We start from the raw sequence: 21,449 nt of genomic DNA, 5'->3' as shown, positions 1-21,449 counted from the left end.
TTGTGTGGGACTTTTTAAATTCCACTCATACATTTATTTTTGCCTATACCTGTCTGCAGTATATTTTAATCAGTATAGTTGTATTTTCTGAAATGAAAACAAACTCTAGTTCCTTTAAATTAACCCAGCATAACCCTGACCATGCAGTTTTAAAGGATGAATGAATCAGCTTTTTCTTTCCTACAAGCTTCATATCTGACCACTTGCACACACCCACATGAAGACCTGCATGCATGGCGTTTGTATGTTCTCCTTGTGCTTTGGGGATTTCCTCTGGTTGGTCTAAATATGTGTGATGTAGGCTGACTGGCATTTCCAAATGGTCTGTAGTGTGTGTGTGCATCTGTGTGTGTGCCCTGTGATGGGCAGGCGGTCCTCGGGATAGGCCCAGGCTCTCTGCGACCCTGCGTCAGATAAGCTGTAGAGAAAATGGATGAATGGGATGGGTCAGCCACACATTTTGCACTTCTCTGAAACCTAAACCGAAGGGTATGTGAAATTGACCTTGAAAGGGTGTTAATTACTGTAACCGTGCTGTAAGCAAGGGAGTTAAATGAATAGTAAGGCCAACAAGTGCTAACACGACTCTGTGACCTTATGCGTCATTCATCGTTACCTATACCGGCGTGTTTTGGTTGAACTAAATGAAACATTATGTCCCATTATGTTTGTGCTAAATAAAGGCACAAATGAGTGGTCTTGGGAGAGATTTTACAGCATAGGTCAGTGCTGAAAGGGGAAAAATCTGATCTATAATACACAATTTCTTTCTTTACTAATTCCCACTTGCAAATTAGAAAGGACCCCATGCATGAAATCATCTGCATTTCCTCTTGCTTCTCTTTTCCCCCTATTTATTTTTTGCGATAGCTGGCACTTTTCACTAAAGCCAGACATTCACTTTCAGCTGTACTATAATTGAAAAAGTATTTAGTCTCATAAATCCCTATTGTCGCTAATCATTTTGCAGGGACTTTGCTGTATGTTATTTTTGTAATTAGTATTCTGACTTCATTTTTAAACCAATAGCTTGCGCTGCAGATAAAGTAATAACTCCAGGTCAATTAAATGAATGCAATGAAATATTTTAGGCAATGATAGAGGATACCGGGACAGCTTTAACACATTACCAAAAGAAAAGAGGATTACTGTCTCACTGCCTTTCTGATTGTCTGGTCTTTGGATACCTCTCATAGAAGTGAATCACGTATTGTTACAGTGACTGTCAGTTTCTTTGTCACCTCTCATTTCCAGTTGTGATGTAAAATGTCCTTGGGTGGAGTAAATATAGCACAACATTCCATCTGCACACTAATCCCAGGACAAAAGATGAATCGAGTTTGGCATCTCACCTGCAGTGTAACATTTATAAATCTGTAATTAGACGCAGCTCTTCTACCATTTCAGTGAGAGTTGCAGTGTATATGTGTAAATAGAAATCCAAGCTGCAAGAAGACTTCGTGAGCTCGTTTCTCGCAACTGACTGTATATGAGCAAGGAGTTGTGCTACCTCAATAGCACAGGTCATTGGATTGATAGTTGTAGAGTGTAAGGAACAATATTTTCATGAATCAAGGAGGTCTCAGAATTCACAGTTAGTCCATATGTGGATTCAGGTGAATTGTTTTAGATTCACTACTAAAGATCACATAATGGGGAGAAGATGAATGCAGTTGCAGGTTTGAAGTGAATTCAAGTCGAGACACAAGTTCAAGGTCACCATCTAAGGTTAAGCTAAAGTCTAGCGATGAGCAAACAGACTGAACAATGTCAAACTAGGGGCATGGTCAGACCTGAATAGCTAAGACAGCAGGCTTGGCAACAGCAGGTGCACAAAGTCAATACGGAGCGAAAAATTCACAAGAAATGAATTAAAAGAAATCTCTTTTTAATAGATGCCTGTGTGTTAGAGACTGGTTAACACAGATGTGTTCAATAAGAGGCTCTGTGTCTAAGAGTGAGAGAGGTTCTGTGTATGACATGACACTAAAAGTGAAACAATATCAAAACAATTTTCTAGCATGGAACTTACCATAGCAAGCTCATTTATATAACAGACTGAAACCGAAAGTGGTAACAAAAAATTAATGGCTAAATAAATGAAACACACACACACACACACAGTCCCGGTCACATATACAACCATCAGAAAGGGTTCAATAAAAACAGTGCTTGTTTGTCACTCTAAATAGGAACAATTTTGAGTTAATAATTTTGGAAATTTTGGAAAGATCATTTAAACAAACAAAAGAATCAAATAAATTGGTTCTTGGAAATGAATTTTTAAAAAATGTTCAAATGATTAAAACTCTTGAGTTCATGTAAATTTGAGTAAAAGGTTATTCATTAATGTGAGCCTTGATTAATAACGGTCAAATAAATGCTTGTTATTTTGACAGTAATTTACTGGCAGAAATGTTGCCAATAAAATGCTTTAAAATTTCGAATAAACATCTGAAAATTGTGTGTACATGAAGTAGAGTTAATACAAGCCCGTTGTGGGGCCTCAGTGGTTAAGGCTAAAGTGAGAAGGTTGTCTTATCCAATCCTAGCAGCACCAAGATGCCACAGTTGTGTCCTTGAACATGACCCCTAACCTTCAGCTCAAAAAATAAAAATGTTATCCAAGTGATCAATGTGCTAGATTACATGTTTATACCACAAAAGAGAGTACAGTATTATTTTTTACAGTTGTTTTCTGTAGATTTCACAACGCTGCTGGAAGTAAATTGCTTTAAAATGTATAGGCTTTTTGTTTTTTTTACAATGCAGGCTTCAAACTGTGTAACTGGCAATGAGTTAATGCAAATTTATACCCAGATTACACTGTCATGTTTAAATAGTTATTGCCCAAATTTGATAAAAAAAAACTCATTTCATCTTATTGAAATAAAGCGACCCAAAACAAATCCTTAAATGAAGTCAAGCAGAATGCCACAATATGAACAGAGGAAGGGATAATGTGCGCTCGCCGTAGCCAATGGGTTGCAATGATTGAGCGGCATTATTCGAAGATTTAGCAGACTCCGCCCCTAAAATCGCTCTTTCACCATTTTGTTGTCATTTTGTTATTTTCAGCTCTTTGTGAGCTTTGCCTTTTATGGAGGCATAAATCAGCAGTGTCGTGAACTCTCCTGCAAAATAACTATGATGATGATGATGATGATGATGATGATGATGATGATGATTGGCATTCATGAACATATTTATGTGAATTTGCAAGATATTAACTTTCATGAAAATCTTTAGTTTGTTTTAGGAATACAAACATTTATCACAGATTTGTTAACAAGGCCTATTGTTAGAATTGAAATTAATATAATATAGTGAGTATTTTATTGTATGTGTTACATTTTATTGCGATAGATTTATAAGAGATGGTCGGTCCACCCTGTGAACAGAGCATGAAGGAGAAAGGCCGCAGCGCTGTGAAAGGTCTAGGAGAGGATTGAAAAAAGTGTGGACAGAGTTGAGTGACATGTGCGGCGCTGGACACTCTTGGATGACTGTGAATGTCTGTGTGCCTTATGGGTGTCTGCCACTTCTCTTGATCATTATAAAGCTGTGTGTCTGTGTGAGCATTTGTGAATGATGAGCAGCAGCAGACAGTCCTAAGAGCTGAAACCCAGTCTCGTAGGAGTCAGCAGTAATAATGGCGACGCTCCCTCAATTCACAGGCAGTTATATGACCCTAACATAATATCAGCCACACACATCCTTTAACACCTTAAACCTCACAGGACCCATAACTTTTCCATTACTTTCAGTGCAGTTATATTTCATTCCCTTTTATCTGAATTATTAACAGGATCAAGCTCATGTTAGGAAGAATTTGCACAACTCCCCTCCTATAAACAGTGACATATTTAAGGGTGGACCAAGGGGTGGGACTAAAGGTTGTAGACTTTATTTTAACTGCATTTATCATATTATCATATATATTAATATCATATTAACCGTAGGAAAGCGCAGTTAGTCTGTACTAGGTTTAGTTTAAGTCTCACCCCAGTCAGACAGTATATCTGTTTCACTTTTACAACCTCTTTAGACAGAAAAGTACAATGACAAGGGATGCATTACCTAATAGCTTTGGCAGAAGCTCTGAATTCAAGGCAGCCTTATAAAGCTGGGTAACACTACTTTAATCAATCACTTTGGCCTCAAGCCAATTTAAGAAGAAGACCCACAGTAGAGGCAGGCCTTCAAATTTGATTAGAAAAGCTAAACAGCAAGGCAACCTTTCCCTTTAGCTATGACTAGGAAGAAGATGGCTGATCGTATTCCTGTGACACTGAAGCTGTGCTTGTGCTGTCCTTGGACATGTGCTTTAAAAAAATGTTGTACTTCTAATGAACTAAATTTTCTGTCCTTCTACTGGTTGCCCACACTAAGTTATTTTTGCCTGATATTTTTTTTCAGAAGGCAAACTCTTGACATAGCTGTCATTGCATACCAGGCAAGCTCATTATTGGATCTCACCTCAGGTCCAGGCTGAAAGCAGAGAAATCAACTCCAACCCAATTCCTCAACAGTTGAGCATCGATAGTAGGCACCAGCAGCTCTTAAATCCCCTTGTTGGCATGCTCACCTGTGCCCACTGCCTGTCAGCCATTTTGAATTCCCAATAGTGCAGGAAGATGCATTAATTTCAGATTAACCTTTTTAAGAGCTCAGGGGGAGACTGCGAAATCCAACCGCGGTGTTGGAAGCCTGGCTGGGTCTAAACTAAGTGAGCGGCCAATGCATCTTGATACGTTTAAATGAGCTGTTGGTTCAGCTGGAATGATTGATATCAGTCCAGTAATCCGCTTCTATCTCCACTAAATCCACTGGCTAACATCCCTGATGGAGGCTTTACTCCCCAACGGGGTTGTTTTAATGTGCAGTGCTGTTTAGCCTTTCTTTGGATTATGTGACACACTTTTTCTTTTTCCTCCTCAGCCATCTGATGCCACTCACGATTCACAGGTTCTGCCGCATGTCGAATAAAGCTTGTGAAGGTTAAATTTTGCCACAAACATCAATAAGAAACCCGCAAACATTCTCCCTGCATGTTTTCCTCCAAGACACGAGCACCGTTTGAATAGGAAAGTCGTTACTCACAGAGACAATATGCATATCAGCCACGGACACAAGAATGAAATGCTTCTGATAAATGAAATCACCTGAACCTTGAGAATGAAAATAAGAGGTGCCGTGGAGGCTCATCTGTATGCAGATGTCAAGCTTCCTGCCTTTGTGCAATTCAGATGCAGACATCTGTACTGACAGATCAAATAAAATACCAATGAATCAGGAAGATACAAGAAACATATATGAGCTCCACAGGGAAGCACATCGACAAATCACTGCCAGTTCAGTTGTGGAAAACCTCCAAACATCATCCAGTCACTATGGATAATAACTCTTTATACGGCAGCCATCTTGAATGTTCGATGGAATCTTTTTGAATAATTACCATATCTCGTGCTTGCAATGAAAATGATTTCATTTGCCATTATGGATCCGTCTCTGTACTGGATCTTGTTGTCAAAATGTCAAAAATCTTCCAAATGGATTTACAGATGTTTTGGAAGTGCTGATTTTTACTCACATACATGTTCGTCTGTCACCTGTCAAGGGCAAATTGTGTTTCCAGCACAGCTCATTTGCATTTAGTGACACCCACGAAACTCCATAAAAGGTCAAGTGCACCGAGGTCTGGAAACATGAAAAGACTACTAAACTGTGAAAGAAAAGGAAAAAGCGGCATAAAGTTATTTTGAGTCAATTCTGTACCAATAAAAACGTATCACCTGAAAAGGTCAAACTCTAGAGACAAATTGCAAAAAAAAAAGAGATGAATTAGGAATTAAAATTAAATGAAGTGAAAAGAAATTAAACTACAGAAACTACATTATACTCACACCAAGCACATGATAGCACAGAGAAACTGCTACTTTAATATTATTTTGGATTTCTTTGCCAACATTGTGGAGTGTTTTTCATGTACAGCATAAAAATCCATGCAAAGTATATGATAAGTTGATCAGTCATAGTTTACATTAGATAGTTGTCTAGTATAACCTTAGACACACTCAGGAGGGTTTTCTTGTATAAATGCACCTATGAATGATTTACAGTTTGGATCCAACTTGACAAATGATGCCCAGTAAAGCTAATTAAAGTTATAATAATTAACTGTAAATGATATCTATAAGTGTATCTATATATTAGACTGATGTTGTAATGTGGTTTCTCCTTCCTACACTTCCTTCACTCTTAAGAGATGAGGAATTAAGCATTCTGCTTGTTAATGCTCTGTTGTTTTGCGAGCTCCCACATTTTTTCCACATCAATGAGTTATGGGTTCAAGATTCAAGCCGGTTACAAAACACATATTGACACTGCAAATTTCTTTTCAATCTCTGCTTGCCTCTTTGCAACTGTAAGTCATTTGCATGTAAATGGCCACATTATCCTTCTCCGCATTTGTTCCTTTTTGGCATTTGCCATAATTCAAATTTTCTTCAGGTCTGAATGACAATATTTTTTTTCCCGTGATCTCAGGTAAAGTGATTCTCACCAAATCTTACAATTCTTCGATGCTAATATTTGTTGAAATTTGTGACACTGTGTTCAGTATTGAATAGCCTGCCAGTGATTTATAAAGATGTACAGTAACAATATTCTACAGATTTGTTTCTTGCATATGGATCATATAATATGTTAATGGAAATTTAAACATTTTTGGCACAACCCAAAATAAAATACACAAAAAAACAAGATCAGTAGGGATAAGGGTTTGATTCTTGCCTCTGCCCTGCATGCACAGAGTTAGCATGTTGTCCCCAGGCTTCAGGGTTTCCTCCTGGTACTGTGGTTTCCTCCGCCAGTCCAGAGACATACATTGTAGTCTGAATTGCATCTCTAAATATTCTGTGGTGCGTAAATGGGTGGACAAAATAAAAATAATAAAGAAATAAAAACGAACACTGCACTGATTTATTCTCTCTAAACATATTGATGTTAACATGCCAGAATATGTCGCCTGCAAATGCCAAGACAAATAATATACTATTAATAGCGCTCTATTAGCCTTCTATTTTTACAGTTAACATATGGCTCTCTTTTTTTCAGCAATTACTCGTGCGTTAGTGGAGTTGATTTCTGAAGAGTCCTTTCTCAAAGGTCAATCAGCGAGTTTGAGGAGACAGACTCTAGTAGCCTTGTTTGAGGTCATGTTGATTTCAGTCACCAAACGGCTTCAAAATGAGGCTTATGTTTTCTGAATAATAATGCTGCCAGACCAAACAAAGCCATACCGAGGTGGAGATAGACAAAGCAAACAAATTATTTAATTTGAAACACAGCCCAAAGATACAGCCATCTGTACGAGGATATTTTGCCACAAAGCTAGCGAGGTTAAAAGTATGTTCAAATTGCATGTAATTCAGCCCATGAATCTGGGTGAAATGTATTTTATCTCTTAAAGTTCTAAAATCATCAAAGGGCCATGTTGCAGGACCTTATAGGAAACCACATGTGACACAATGTTTCTTGTTCCAAACATCAGAGAACATATCGCTATCAGCAATTGACCGTGAAACTGTTTAAAAGAAACATCAGAGCTGAATAGTACAACCCACAAGTGACACCGAAGACACGATATACAAGAGGAACACTCTGAAAACATAAGCCTTTAGATCAAAATGCCCGGTAAGGCCATGAGAAAACATTCGGTCAGCTGTGTCCAAAAGCAGTGACATGAAAACCTAGGTCATGAGATTTATTTTTCACAATACAAACCCTAAAGCTATAAAACACCACCAGCTTAAACCAGTGTAACCAGCTTTGGTACCACCTAGGGGTATAATCTTTCTGTTTAGATCTGTATCTATTTAGTGCTGCAAATATGCGTATCCAAAGTCAGATGTAATACATTTTTTAATACAAATTTATTTAAAGAAAGAAAATTACTGTATTCATTTTGACTATTGATACAGATACCCTAAAACTATACCCCCAGAAACACTGAAAAAAAGCTAGACGTTGAAAAGCATGCACTTTCAGTGTAGTCTCTGAGCTCTGGATCGCTTTGTTGCTGTTGTTGCATCCCAAGGTACTCCAGTACCAAAAAAACACCTCTAGACTTAACCTGATGCCCTGTGGACTTTACAGCCAAAAAAAAAAACATATTTGGTTACAACCCTAGTACACTAAACCTTTTTAGAGATTATAGTATCAAACAAAATTTGTTCTGCACAGTCTATCAGACTATCAAGGTTTTAGTAAGGCACACGGCATGTATGGCCCTTTTTTCCCCAAATGTATTTAGCTGTAAATTTCTAGTCTGCCATCTTTTGACTGTCTCTCTTTCAGCTTATTTGTTAGAGAATATTGCGCTTATTTGGGCCAAGGGTATAGTATGTCCCAGAGGAGCTCCAGCAACACATTCAGCAGATAGTATTTTTCACTTCTATTATAGAGCAAGGGCAGGAGATAGTGACCTCATTAATTAAGAGGAAGAATCTGAGAAAGCTGTGATACTAGGAAGCAGTCTGGGTACATCATCATAGTTATGTTTCAAATTAATACAGCATTTGTTATGGAGGCACCAAACTATTTTTTAATGTAGCTTTAATGCAACACCGGTTCAGTGCTGTAAGGATTGTACTGGCATGGGGGGACAAAGGGAAGTCTAGGGGTGCTCTGGAGTGTTTAGTAGTACATTGATCTGCAGAATAAATCTGTCGGAGATATTTATTTTTAACAAAATATTGTCAGAAATGTAAGTCAAAGTCTCAGGTAAGAATTTTGTCTATTTTGTAAAATTGTTTGGTCTTTTGCTGTTTCACAGTAAAAGCTTCCCCTCACAGTGAAACATTCATGGCTAATTGCAGACGTGTTTTCACATGATGTTGCATAATTTAGTGCAAGTTCTTAAAGCAATGTTAATAATTTGCTTCAGAATGAATTATAGAATGAGGTATACATGTTATACTATTATAACGATAGTATTTTTCCAATTTAAAACTTCCTGAGTAATGAGGATATTAACAGGCATTTGTGCTTTTATAACTTTTTAATACTTAATGTAATGCAACTGGGTGGATGTTAAACACAATAATGTATTATTCTTTCCATATAAACTGTGATGACCCATACAGTGTGATGTCATGTCTACTACATATATATTTGCATACACTGATTTTTCATAACATAAAAACTGTCCAGCAAATGTTGTGCCACTAAAAACAGCTCTGACTCATCAAGGCATGGACTCCACAAGACCTCTGAAGGTGTGCTGTGGTATCTGGTACCAAAACATTGTCAGAAGTCTCGTAATTGTGGTGGGGTGAGATGAGGCCTCCAAGGATCAGACTTGTTTGTCCAGCACATCCCCACAGATGCTCGATCAGATTGAGATCTGGGGAATTTAAAGGCCAAGTCAACACCTTTAACTCTTGTCATGTTCCTCAAATCATTCGGGAACATTTTTTTTTGCAGTGTGGCAGGCTGCATTATCCTGCTGAAAGTGGCCACAGCCATTAGGGAACACCAGTGCCATGAGGTAGTGTACTTGGTCTGAAAAAGTGTGTTTGTAGGTGGTACGTGTCAAAGTAACATCAAGATGAACGCCAGAACCCAGCAGAGTTTTCCAAGGCTTTCCCAGCAGAACATTGCCTTCTTCACATAGTGCCTCCTGGTGCCATCTCTCTCCCAGTCATCTATCCATCACAGTTTGGCCCTTGTCAAAGTAAATTTTTCCTGCTTCCAACACATCAGCTTTACAAACTGACTGTTGACCTGCTGCCTAATATAATCCACCCCTTGACAGGTGCCACGGTAACAAGCTAATCGATATTATTTGCATCACATCTCAGTGGTTTTAATGTTATGGCTGATATGTGTGAGTTTGGCACTACATAGAAAATATTCAGACTCGGGTTCAAGTGTTATCAAATAATGGCGAATAAAACCAGAACAAATTCCAAGAAGAAATTAATGACAGCTTACAGTGCAATTGCTACGTGTGTGGGTTGTTCGTGTCGCCTCCAAACATTCTGTTGAGTCCCGTTTTTTTTTTTTTTTTTACATTAAATATCTACATAAAATTATATGTTATTTATAAGTCTATTTCGTGAAGAATCTTCAGTGACCCTTGTGTAATATCCCCTGAGCAATGTTCAATGATTAATAGCATCTTTAAATATCCTACTCCAGGGACTGTCTAGCTGTCTAGCTGGTCCACTTCAGATCAATACTAGCATTAAAATGTTGAGGAGCAAGGAAATATCTAATTAATCCAATCTAAGCTTGCCAGGCCAGTTTCTTTTTCAATTTATGAAATCAGACCTGACGCTTTGTGATCAGCGATTGTTGATTTGTTTCATGACACCACTGTTTCTAAATGTATTGTGATAGCCCACGTGATTATTATCATAAACGTGTAACGATATATGACATTCCATGTATTAAATGCATTGCAAGCAGGGAAATGAAAGTCACCGAGAACAGACATTCCTCTCTGGAGCACAGGTAGTTAGCAACTGAAGTTTCTAATTTGACTTTGAACAGCTTTGATCGCCTCTTCGCTAAATGATCACTTAGGAGTACATTAACCTTCATCTATACAAACTAATATTCTGATTTGTTCCTGGTCATGATGTGTTAAATTGTGTGAGAAGCAGAATGTTGCATTTTTATGTGATTTTCGCAAAAGGCATAAATAGCATATGTAATCAAACATCATTTCCGGTGAATAAGACTAGACAAAACCCTGCATTATATTAGAAGTACTTGACTGCATGATGTGTTGGGAAGCAACACTGGCAATCCTGGTGTTAAAAGAAAATTACACTTTATGCACTACTCTATTGCTAAATTATACAATAGCATCTGTTTTGCATTCACACGGCTTGCAGTGCAGCTAGACTATGGATTGCACTGCAGGTGGGTGACATTTTCATTTGAAATGGAAAGCTAAAATTAAATGGATATATTTCTTCAAACATTGTAGACTTTACGAGACAGAGGTTTGTAATTATAAAGAGGGAGGGGTGTTGGTCTGCTTCCTTCTTGCTTTCCTGTTTGTGGTTCTCAAAGAGCTAAAGGTTTTGTTCAGAAAGATGGGAAAATCACATTTCTGACTGAAAGATTGCTTGTCTGGTTTGTTTGTTTGTTTCATTCTCTATTCATTTTTTTTTAATTTTGTTCATTTGTTTGTTTAAAAAAACTCAAGATCTTATGATTCCTAATCCATATGACTTTGCACAGTGGATGGTTAAGGATGTTTTCTTTGTCTTGCAATTTCTTTTTTTGCAATTTCTTCCTTATGATGGAAGGATTTTCACAGGTCCTCCAAGCTGAAGCATTTTTTGTCCTTGAGAGATTAGATGGAAGCAGTGACATGACACACTGAATGATGTATTGAATAGAATTCTTTTTTATGTAGGCAGAAAATGAGGCAGAAACTGTCCATTATTTTTGCAGTAGCTAAAGCTCTTTGGGCAGAGTGAAATACAATACAGGAAAACACTTGCAATGCCTGTTGAGGCTTTCAGGAATCTTTCAGAGCCTTTCACTTTTGCAAAAGTGGCTTTTGGGAGTGAATTTTACAAAAGTCTCACCTGCAGCATAGGTGTGACGGCATCGAGTCGGAGTTGAGACAGGGTCTGGACTTGTCCTTGATATTATGCAAAAAAATTAAGCAGTGCAGCAACTCTTCTCCTGCCAAGATTATCTGTAATGCGCAAATATAGCTTTGACATTTCGCAAATGTTTATTATTTGTGTAACACGTCAGTATCTTTGATGAAAAGCAACATTCTTCACAGCAGGCAGGTCTCGGAAACTGTGACACGTTCAACACAAGGGTCATTGTTGATTACTTCTCTCTTCAGTGTGAAAAAAAAAAACAACAACAACTTGAATTAAATTTTCTGGAAGTCATTGAAAACACTGACAGGTTCTTTGTGCAGAACAATCGTTTGGGCACTCGAGTTTTTCAGCTGGCTTTCCACCAGCTCAATTCTTTCTGTTCTCTATCACACCATGTGCAGTGTGCCATTTTGCTGCCAGCCAGAATCTGAGTTATGATTAATAGGTGTTACTGAAGTGCTCACAGCAGTCTTCAACCTACTTTTTTCAGAGTCCATAATTACTTTTTAACTTAAAAAAAAAGTCCTTGGGCAAACTAATACCTCTAATACACCTGAGTGTATGTTGTGCAAAAAGAAATGCATGAACATTAGCATTGAACACTGATGTATTATTTAAAAAGTACTGCAGGACACGAATCAAGGTCTAAAAGTGTTAGGTTAAAGAAACAAACACAGTGAACTTAAGCAGGTGACTTAAGCTTTCAAAAGCTGTAATGGACCAGCAAATGGACACAAGTCTCTTTGGTGAAGTGGTTTTCTTCATCCTTTTTTCTTTTTATAACACAACAACAAACAGCATTTTCTTGAAAATAAATATATGCCTATTTGAGCCAACAAAACCCACTTAATGCCATGCGGCGAAGTGGTTTTGTTCAAAGAGGAATCATTTTTTTCTGTATTTTTTAAAAGGTACAAATAGAGACACTAGTGGAATGAGCTGTGTTCAGTGATCTCCAGTGCTCTACAGACACTGTTACACATTGGAAGCTGAAGGTTTTAGTCATTTTCCTTTGAATCTATGCCCTGCAAATTAGAGCACACCTAGACCCGAGCCAAAAATAACAAAATCACCAGCTTTAACACTTACAGTGTATATTAGAGAGCAGTGGAGGGACATTGTTTTCAACTGTACACAGCAGGTGTTTGCTTAACACCAGTGATTTGGCTGTGAACTCACCGGGACCACTTTAAAACACAAGGGTTTTGTTACAGCAATCTTAAGCATTGAACCTCTCATGGAGATGCTAAGCTTGCAAAGATATATGATTTCTTCATTGCACGTTATAATTTTTTTTTTTTTTTAGCTGTCGGATTGATTTTAGACATGGAGGAAGTGTGGATGAGTGGCAGGTCTGACAGCAAGAGAGAGGGAGAGACTAAGAGAGAGAGAAAACCTATAATGGCATGTACATACGGGAGTTCACGACCACTAATAACTCCTCTCAGTCTGTGCAGTGTGTCTGCGGCCCGTATTTACGACTAGCCTCAAGGCCAAGCTGAAGAAACATTCAGTGCTTTCTGGGAAAACTGATTGGAGAAAACTCCTCTGTGCTTTTCTCCTTGCCAAGAATTCAGCAGGTGCTCGGAATCGCTTCCAGTCACCTGACTTTACCACATGGGTGTTATGGTTGATTCTGATCAGCACAGGCTGTGCATTTCATCCTGCGGCACATTTATAGAAGGATGGGTTTCATTTTTGCAGATTAATACCGTGTGCAACACCAGAGTTGGAGTCGCTCTCCAATTGAATTGCTTAATTCATCATAGTAAATACAACACAGCTGCGAAGCCATTTACACACCCGATAATATTTTGCTGCGATTAGACAGGCACTGGCTATACACAGCTTTTAACATGCTTCTTTTTGAGACCTGATATGAGCATGAATAATGTAATTGTATTTGACATAAGCTGCCATTTGACACAGCATTGCTCATGATAGGCTCGATTTTAAAATGTCAGCAGGTAACGTCCTAAATTAAATGGAAGCTCAGTGAAAACGAGTCTGTCGGTTACATTGATCTTCAAAATAATTTATAAATCATCAACCTAATGTGGAGCTTTAGTCAAACGAAGCAAAAGCAATCAATTCTCTCTTTCCGAGGATCTCGGTACATTGAAAGTGATACACCGTGGCATTGGGGAAAAAGCATTATGTTTACAGCATATAGGACATGGCTTGATGTACCAACTGAGCCGTGTTTCCTGGACTTAAGTGGACTCCATCCCTCTGGGCCTCACATTCACATTCACTGGCCATTTCGTTGAGGGTGATAAGTGTGTTTAGATGAGCTTCACATTCATGAGACTCAGGAATACACAAGAAGGCTTTAAGCAAGAGAGAAGTGTGACTCTGTGATAAGTGCACCTCAAGGAAACATTCATATTCCTTCTCCCAGGTGGTCGGTATACCCTTGACAGGGTGCCAATACATTATAAATCATTTACAGTCAGTTGGCGATGCAATATCTGTCTCTAAAACTCAGCCATTTCTTCTGTTTTTTCATTCCAGGCCCATGGAGCACTGGCTGAGGGCTGAAGGTCTTAAGCTTTAAGAACTGAAAATTGATCAGTACTGTGTGGAGTGCAGTTTCACTCACGCAAGGGACTCCCTTCACCCAGACACTGATTAGCATTTACAGTGCACAGTGGCCCTATAGCATTTGCAAATGTGATCTTTCTAGAAGGGCCCAGAGAGCTTTACCTGCAAATGTTATTTCGCACATCTTCATCTATAAGGTTCCAGTGTGGTAGTGGTGAAGGTGGCACTTTTATTCATTGCATGTGATTGATAGTAGGAAAGGACTTTTTTTTTATCTCTGGTGTAAAGGTGTACCAGTATATACACTGTGGCCATGTCTGACATAGAAGCAATGCATAAAAACAACAGGTAGAGAGATGATTATTCTCAGTAGGGATGTTACTGAATACAAATACATTATTCAGACTGAAGAGATAATGTGTTAGGAAGCGCACTATTCCTTTTTTGTCGGTGGGAAAGGTTCACTGTTTATAGGACAAAGAGTAGAGCCTAGAGATGTGCACTAGAGCCAGGGTCCCATGGTCACAGAAAAAAAAAAAATCTGACTTGAGCTACATTCACTTTGGGTTTAAAGTCGAATACAGATCAGTCGAATACAGATCCACATACAGTACAGATAGTTGGAATGGACACAAATACAAATAGTGCTATTGCAATGCACAGCTAATGATCAGGTATACCACCTCTGGATTGTACAGATTGGCAACATTAGACCAAAGTGTCGGTTTATAGCGGCACCACAAATCACATGCCGAGTCCATAAAAGTGAGACAATGTAGTAAAGTGAGAAAGAAATACAAATGGGAGTACTTAGCTCTCGGGCAATTATCATTAATTCCTTTCCTCTTTTTCCCCCATATGCAGGACAGAAGATTTGACACGAGGACTAAACAGCGAATAAACACCCAGTTCTGAAAAGGAATACAGAACGTGTGTGTGTTTTGTTTTGGGTTTTTTTCTGTTTTTATTTTTGTTTTTTTTTGTGTTTTTGTTTTTTTATTATTTTTTTGGCCACGTAGCCCCTCCTTCGTGGCCGATGACAAGAATACGAGTTGAGGGCCTGAAGGACGGAGGCGCGTGCTGAGGGAAAGTGATTGTCAGCATCTGTGTGTTCTCACAAACCATGTGGCCAACAGCGCAGAGGAATCGGCTTTCAGTGGTCTGGCCTGGATGCCGTGCCACCGGGCTGTGGATATGGTTGTTTTGCTCAGTTTTGGCATTGGCACGGGCGCAGAGCTACTACCCCACAGTGAACACACATTACGGGAAGCTACGCGGTATGCGTGTTCCACTTCCCAGTGAGATCCTGGGCCCTGTGGACCAGTACTTGGGCGTGCCTTACGCCGCACCACCAGTGGCTGAGAAGCGGTTCCTGCCCCCCGAGCCACCTTCGTCATGGTCAGGCATCAAGAATGCCACACACTTTGCGCCCGTGTGCCCACAAAACATCCACAACGCCGTGCCTGAGATCATGATGCCCATCTGGTTCACTTTTAACTTGGATATAGTTGCCACTTATATACAGGAGCAAAATGAGGATTGTTTGTACCTCAACATATATGTGCCAACTGAAGATGGTGAGTGTGTTGGGTATACAGGAAAATACTTCTTTTCACTTCTTTCCTTCTTTGTCACCCTCTGTATTGTGTTTGAAGCATGAATTGTCTGGCGCATGCTGTGTCTGTCCACCGTGTTACTACATCTTGACTTGATCTCCCATGATGTCATTTCATCAGCTCTTCCCTTCCATGCCACTGTTAATGGGTTCCTCTTTTGTGTCTTTCAAAATAAAGCCAAAGAATGTAATCAATCATGAAAAAAGAAAAAAAAAAGTTCAGATTATAATCAGATATAAAGATTGGAATTAATGATCTTGGTGCACCTCCCTCTCCTCACTGTCTTGACTGTTCTGGGGGACTAGAGATGAAAGATCAGCCTTCTCAATGTACATTGATCCTTCGTAGGGTTGGTATAAGATGCAGGAACACAAGAGGCCTGTAGCATCAGTCCTAGCCATGTAAGACCCGTTACTATACTTTTCCCAGTTCTTGCTGCCTTAATACTGTATTTATGAACTCTTGAATTATGCAGTATTAAAAAAAATAATAGTGGCACCTGGATTCCACATTCAAGCACAAATTGCTAAACCTAACTGGAAAATCTGTCAAAACAAAATGTTCTTTCACACTTACTAAAATACACTTTAAAAAAGTCCTAAATTAATGAAATGGTCTAAATAAAATATGTATATTAAAAATCGACTTTAAACACATGCCATGTTTTTGGATGAATTTTGTTCAGCTCTCCAAAAACACCATTTTCAGTTTTGTAACACGAGCATTTTAAGTAACTCCAGTGAGACAAGGGTAAAGGCAAGGCAATAATGAAAGGCTGAGTCGATTTGATGCTTGTAACGGGTCTTATATAGAAGTGCATGTGAAACAAGGCTTCCTGTGTCCCAACCTGCAGCAAATCTGTTCCACCATTTTTAGATTATGTACTTAAAAAACAAAACAAAACAAAAAAAAAAAAACCCCAGTTTCTCAACACCTTTTTTTGTCGTTCTTGTGGTTGATATTGACGGGAGGAAGGGAGATGGTGTGGTCTGAAACAATTTGATGCATGTGTCCTCCCGATTTTCTTCCAAAGACTTTTGTTATTTTGTAGTCTTTTATTCATTTCACAGTCAAAAGAATATCCAAGGAATGTGCCAGAAAACCCAACAAGAAAATATGTAGAAAAGGAGGTATGTAAGCAAGCCATCATGGGGGAGCGAAAAAGAGAAGAGAGCGACTGGTACGTCCTCTCTAAAGTCAGCGCCATAACTCCATCATCCCCGGAGTCAGAGCACTAATTGGAATGGGCAACATGGAAATTGGAGTGCAGATGAATTATGTCTGTATGTTTTACAATGTTATATATGACCAAGCAGCAGAGTGATTCCGAATGTCTGACTTCCAGTGAGTTCAGAGTGTATATTTATTAGAGTGCATAATTACTAGGTGTTGCTTACCTATTTCTGTTGATTTACACAAGGATGCAATAACAATCAGTTGAATTTTGATGCTCCAAGGTCCTTGATGGTAATTTTATGCTTCTCAGAATATAACACACGGAATACTGAAGCATCATAGTCGCTGTGGAAAAGTCAGTGTACTAACCAATCATAATACTCATCATGGTCTGTGTTAATTAATGGGTCCTCGTGTCAAATTACTAAAAGATGTTATATTCCAAATCGGCATAAAACACAATGAGTTTATTTAGCTATGTTTTAAAGGTAGATATATCAGGTAGGACCATTCGATGCTTGACTATATGTAAAGTGTTTTGTCATTTGAATGTAGAAGATGTTTGCGCAGTATATTTTATGGCTCTCACAGGACACAATGCAATCGTTCTTCTATACAGAGACATCCCAATTTCCAAAGATCTCAAATTAAAACGCTCAATTTGCATGTGCAGTTTGTGAAAAAAAAAAAAAAGTACATTCAGCCAGTGAGGAAATGACATCGCTTGCAGGAGGAAACAATAATGAAATAGCTTTTTATTTATTTTTTTTTTTTGCATGCGCTATTTGTTCAAAGCAGCTTTGGCAACATGCACACGTACATAATTAAGTGTCAGGTTTAATACGGAGTAAAGACGACGAGACGCATCGAAAAAAAACCCAACACAAACGATATGCGTGACTGAAAAACTTTTCACTTTAAATCCTGTTGGTATCAGGGGTGAAAGTGTGCCTTGAATATCGAATATAAAACTAAATGTGCTTAGGTAATGTTCCGTCATCATTCAGAGAATCAGACTTTCTCATTATTTTTGAGATACTGAGGCATAATTCCAAGAAACCTTTTTTTTTTTTGGTCCTCAAATTGCAGCAACTGGCTTATACAAATGCCCTTTGGTCTCATTAATTTGCTCACATAACTGCTATTCACCAAGGGAATTCAGCCTCTGTGAATCACATTGTAGCTGCGAAGTGAATAGCTGTGCATAGACGCTGCATTGTATTTAGCTAAATTTAGCTATTTTGCGTCCCATTCCTCTATAATATATATGTTTTGAAAGGATCTAAGCTACATTTATTACCAATCTATATATTAGCATGACTTTTCAGATTTCATGAAATCATTAGTTGCCTGTTGATTTGTTCGTAGAAAAAAGATTTTTATACAACTGACTACTAAAAAGAAGAAGTTCGAAGAATTCAAGATGGCAACTGGAAAGAACTCCAGTTGAAAAATTGAAGATGATGAATAGATACGCCTGATCATTGTAACAGTACTGTGACAAAAGTCCTACTGGCTTTCATTACCATTGATTTCTGTAGAGGCGCAAGCCATAAAAATGACTGACTGAATTAGTTCAACCACTTGCAATAACTCCAATTAGAAATATATTAGGAACCCGCAGAGATTTCAGCTCAGATCTAACGTCAGCTTGTGTAACTCTTATCCTTATGTGGCCACGTTTTCCATTTTAGATACCTAGGTCATGCCTTGCTGTTTCTCAAACTCTTCGAATAAAAGAAAGGTGCCAGTAACATATTCAGTATTTAATCTGTTTTGAATCTAAGCTCAGTACTCGTTCCCTCTTTGGTGCGGCGTGTTCAGGCAGGTGAGAACAATGCAGTCACACTCAGGTGCAGACCAAAATAACTGGGCAGAGACAGTGAGTGAGGTGATCTCAGGCCAGTTCCCAGTGAACTCGAGCGCAACTGCAGTGAGTCGACCTTGAATAGAGCTAACTGCAGGAAGTGAACCAAACCTGCTGTATATTTTGGGGTGTGAGCCGTAATATGCAGCACAGAGCCTTGCACTGCAGATGTGCAATGTGTTCTGGGTGTTTGGACAGACAATAAAAGCGCACAAAATGAACCAAACTGCAAATGAAATAAAACTTCAAGTTTCGCTCTGTTTCAAAAACCCGGTAAATGGACCCTAAAGAACCGTTTTATATTATTTGGCTAGCTTACGGTGCAGGCATTATGTTTTCGGGTTCTCTGTGCCTCCATCTGTCTGTGCATTTGTCCATTTTAGCGTCTTGTTACTGTGATATCTCAAGAAACGAGTGGGAGAATGTTCATAGGAATTATCATAACCAGCAGATTTTGGAATTGATCCAAACATATTTAAGGTCAAATATCTGAAGTTGTTTTTATAGCTTCTTTTACGTTTGATTGTGAGGCATGAAAAAATGAGTAACAAGACAGTCTAGACGTAGACGTGGTCGGCGGTGGAGGCGTCCACGACCATTCCATTCGTGTCAGGTTTTCCTTGGCTGTCTTAATTATTCAGGCCATGAATCTGTAGACCTAGGATGCTATTGCACGATATACACGAGGGTTAAATAATCCTCAGTAAATAAAAAAACTTCAATCGCGTCACACTAAAGAATCTTTCCTGGTGCCGGACGGCGAACTGAAAATTTTTATTGACATTTAAATCACAAGAAGATTGTTAGAGTATATTAGTGGATTTTTTTCCTCTTTGATAAAGAGGAAGATGCTTCTGCTGCATTTCCACTAGCGCTTCCAGTTGTGGAATAACTTCAGATGATAAAGCGTTTTCTGAGAAAGCCACTCTTCTTGATCGAATGTTATTTGATTCTGCCGTTATCACAGCTGTGCATTTATCTTACCACGTGAAATATTTACATAGTATTACAAGATACACATGTTATTGTAGAGGGTATTAAATCCCGGCCAAACGCCAGTGTAAGTGTAACTGATGACTGAAATGTAGACTCCCAGGCTTCTGAATTCAGCTTATTAAAGGGATTCATCTGCGAGTGACAGTGCATGTGTAACACCACAGCTGATTAATTGTCACATTAAAGGGATTGGTGCAGACCTCTCAATCAGCAATTTGAAAGTTGGAATAATTGTGAGAGAGTGATGTGTTTTCGATGCTGAATTTCTGAGCAGTCCCGTTCCCCTAAACTAATTTTAAACTTGTGTAGACAAGCCTCAGGGCTCTGAAACTTCAAAATAATCATCTGTTAAAGAAAATAAAGGGTTTTTTTTTTTTTCCATTTATATTTATTTGGCATAATTATCTGCATTATAGATCAGTGTTTACTTTTGATATATTTGAGTAATATCCTCTGACAGGGCTACCCCAAGGTGCCACACAGTAAATGTTAAATGATTCCAAATAGGTTTCTGTGAAGTGCAAAGTCTAACAGAGACCCAAATCCATTTGGGTTGAAAAAGGATGTGATTGCATTCATCACTATTATGCTAAAATTCCTATTGCCTAACACCTAACAAACATGCAATCTCAGTTTAGTATGGAGACTTTCCTTAGAAAATTATTTACATTGTCTCAATTAAAGGCATAGAAATGTCATAAAAGCGTGTTTCAGAAAGCATGCACGTAGACGTGAGCCAGGCTGAATGGAACACTGAAAATCCCCGTCGATCGAGTCACAAAAATTCAGACATGGCTTATTAAAGTGTCGGGGAAGAAATGAAAATGTATTGATAAGTTGTCAGCTGCAAATGAGCATTGAAAAAGGCCAATGAGAACATTTTGAGGGAAGCTGTTACTCGAGAAGACTCGGAGCTGCAAATCTCGAACCATCACAGCAATGATTACAGGATCATTAGAGAAAACAATCAGCAGAGAGATTTGCTCTACGTGGATTTCCTTTTCCATTAATCTAAATGTGATCCTCTGCATTTTGTCCTGTAATGAGTTGGGACAAGGTCCTCACTTAGCCTGAAGCTTTCATTTGGACTGGTTCACAATCAGAACTTCAAATTCAAATGTAATTTGTCACATACGCAGCCAATATACAGCACGGCATGCTGGGAAATGTTATAGACTTTCTGCATCATAAAAATACAATCAATAAGAAAAATAAGGAGAATAAAAAATAAATAATAAAATATACTAACAATAGAATTCCAGTACAATTACAGTAAATAAAAGAATTAACTATACAGGTGGGAAATGGAAGAAAGTATATGAAAAAATATAAAAATGGATATATGAATGCAGATCTGGGGTAAAACAGTGGAACTACTGTGAGTACAGTGCAGGTCTGCTGTAAAAAATAAAATTTGTGTGGTGCTAAATATATGCTGTGCGAGAAATGGCCGGTAGAGGTAGTGTGTGCGTGAGTGAGGTAGTCGAGTCCCAAAAAAGTCCAGGTTCTAAATGGCGTCTCGGTTGAAGGCCCGAATCGCCTGCAAAAGGAAGCTCCTCCTCATTCTCTCTGTGTTTGCCTTAAAGGAGCATAAGCGCTTCCCTAACA

General features: G+C 38.6%; 1 protein-coding gene across 2 annotated transcripts in view; it reads left to right on the top strand.

Moving 5' to 3' along the window:
• Window positions 1-21,449, top strand: part of nlgn3a (neuroligin 3a) — a 148,550-nt gene that overhangs the window by 17,921 nt on the left and 109,180 nt on the right. Inside the window, exons 2-3 of one of the 2 annotated variants that reach the window (XM_058397726.1) lie at window positions 15,051-15,763; window positions 16,873-16,932. In XM_058397726.1, the coding sequence (XP_058253709.1) occupies window positions 15,310-15,763; window positions 16,873-16,932 (514 nt within the window). In that variant the 5' untranslated portion in view covers window positions 15,051-15,309. The remainder of the gene's footprint in view (window positions 1-15,050; window positions 15,764-16,872; window positions 16,933-21,449) is intronic. The other variant, XM_058397727.1, reaches the window with a different exon arrangement.

Source organism: Hemibagrus wyckioides, linkage group LG08, assembly GCF_019097595.1.
Source record: "Hemibagrus wyckioides isolate EC202008001 linkage group LG08, SWU_Hwy_1.0, whole genome shotgun sequence".
Lineage (NCBI taxonomy): Eukaryota > Metazoa > Chordata > Actinopteri > Siluriformes > Bagridae > Hemibagrus > Hemibagrus wyckioides.
The sequence above is the reverse complement of the archived record's forward strand: the minus strand, read 5'-3'. Positions and strand labels throughout refer to the sequence as shown.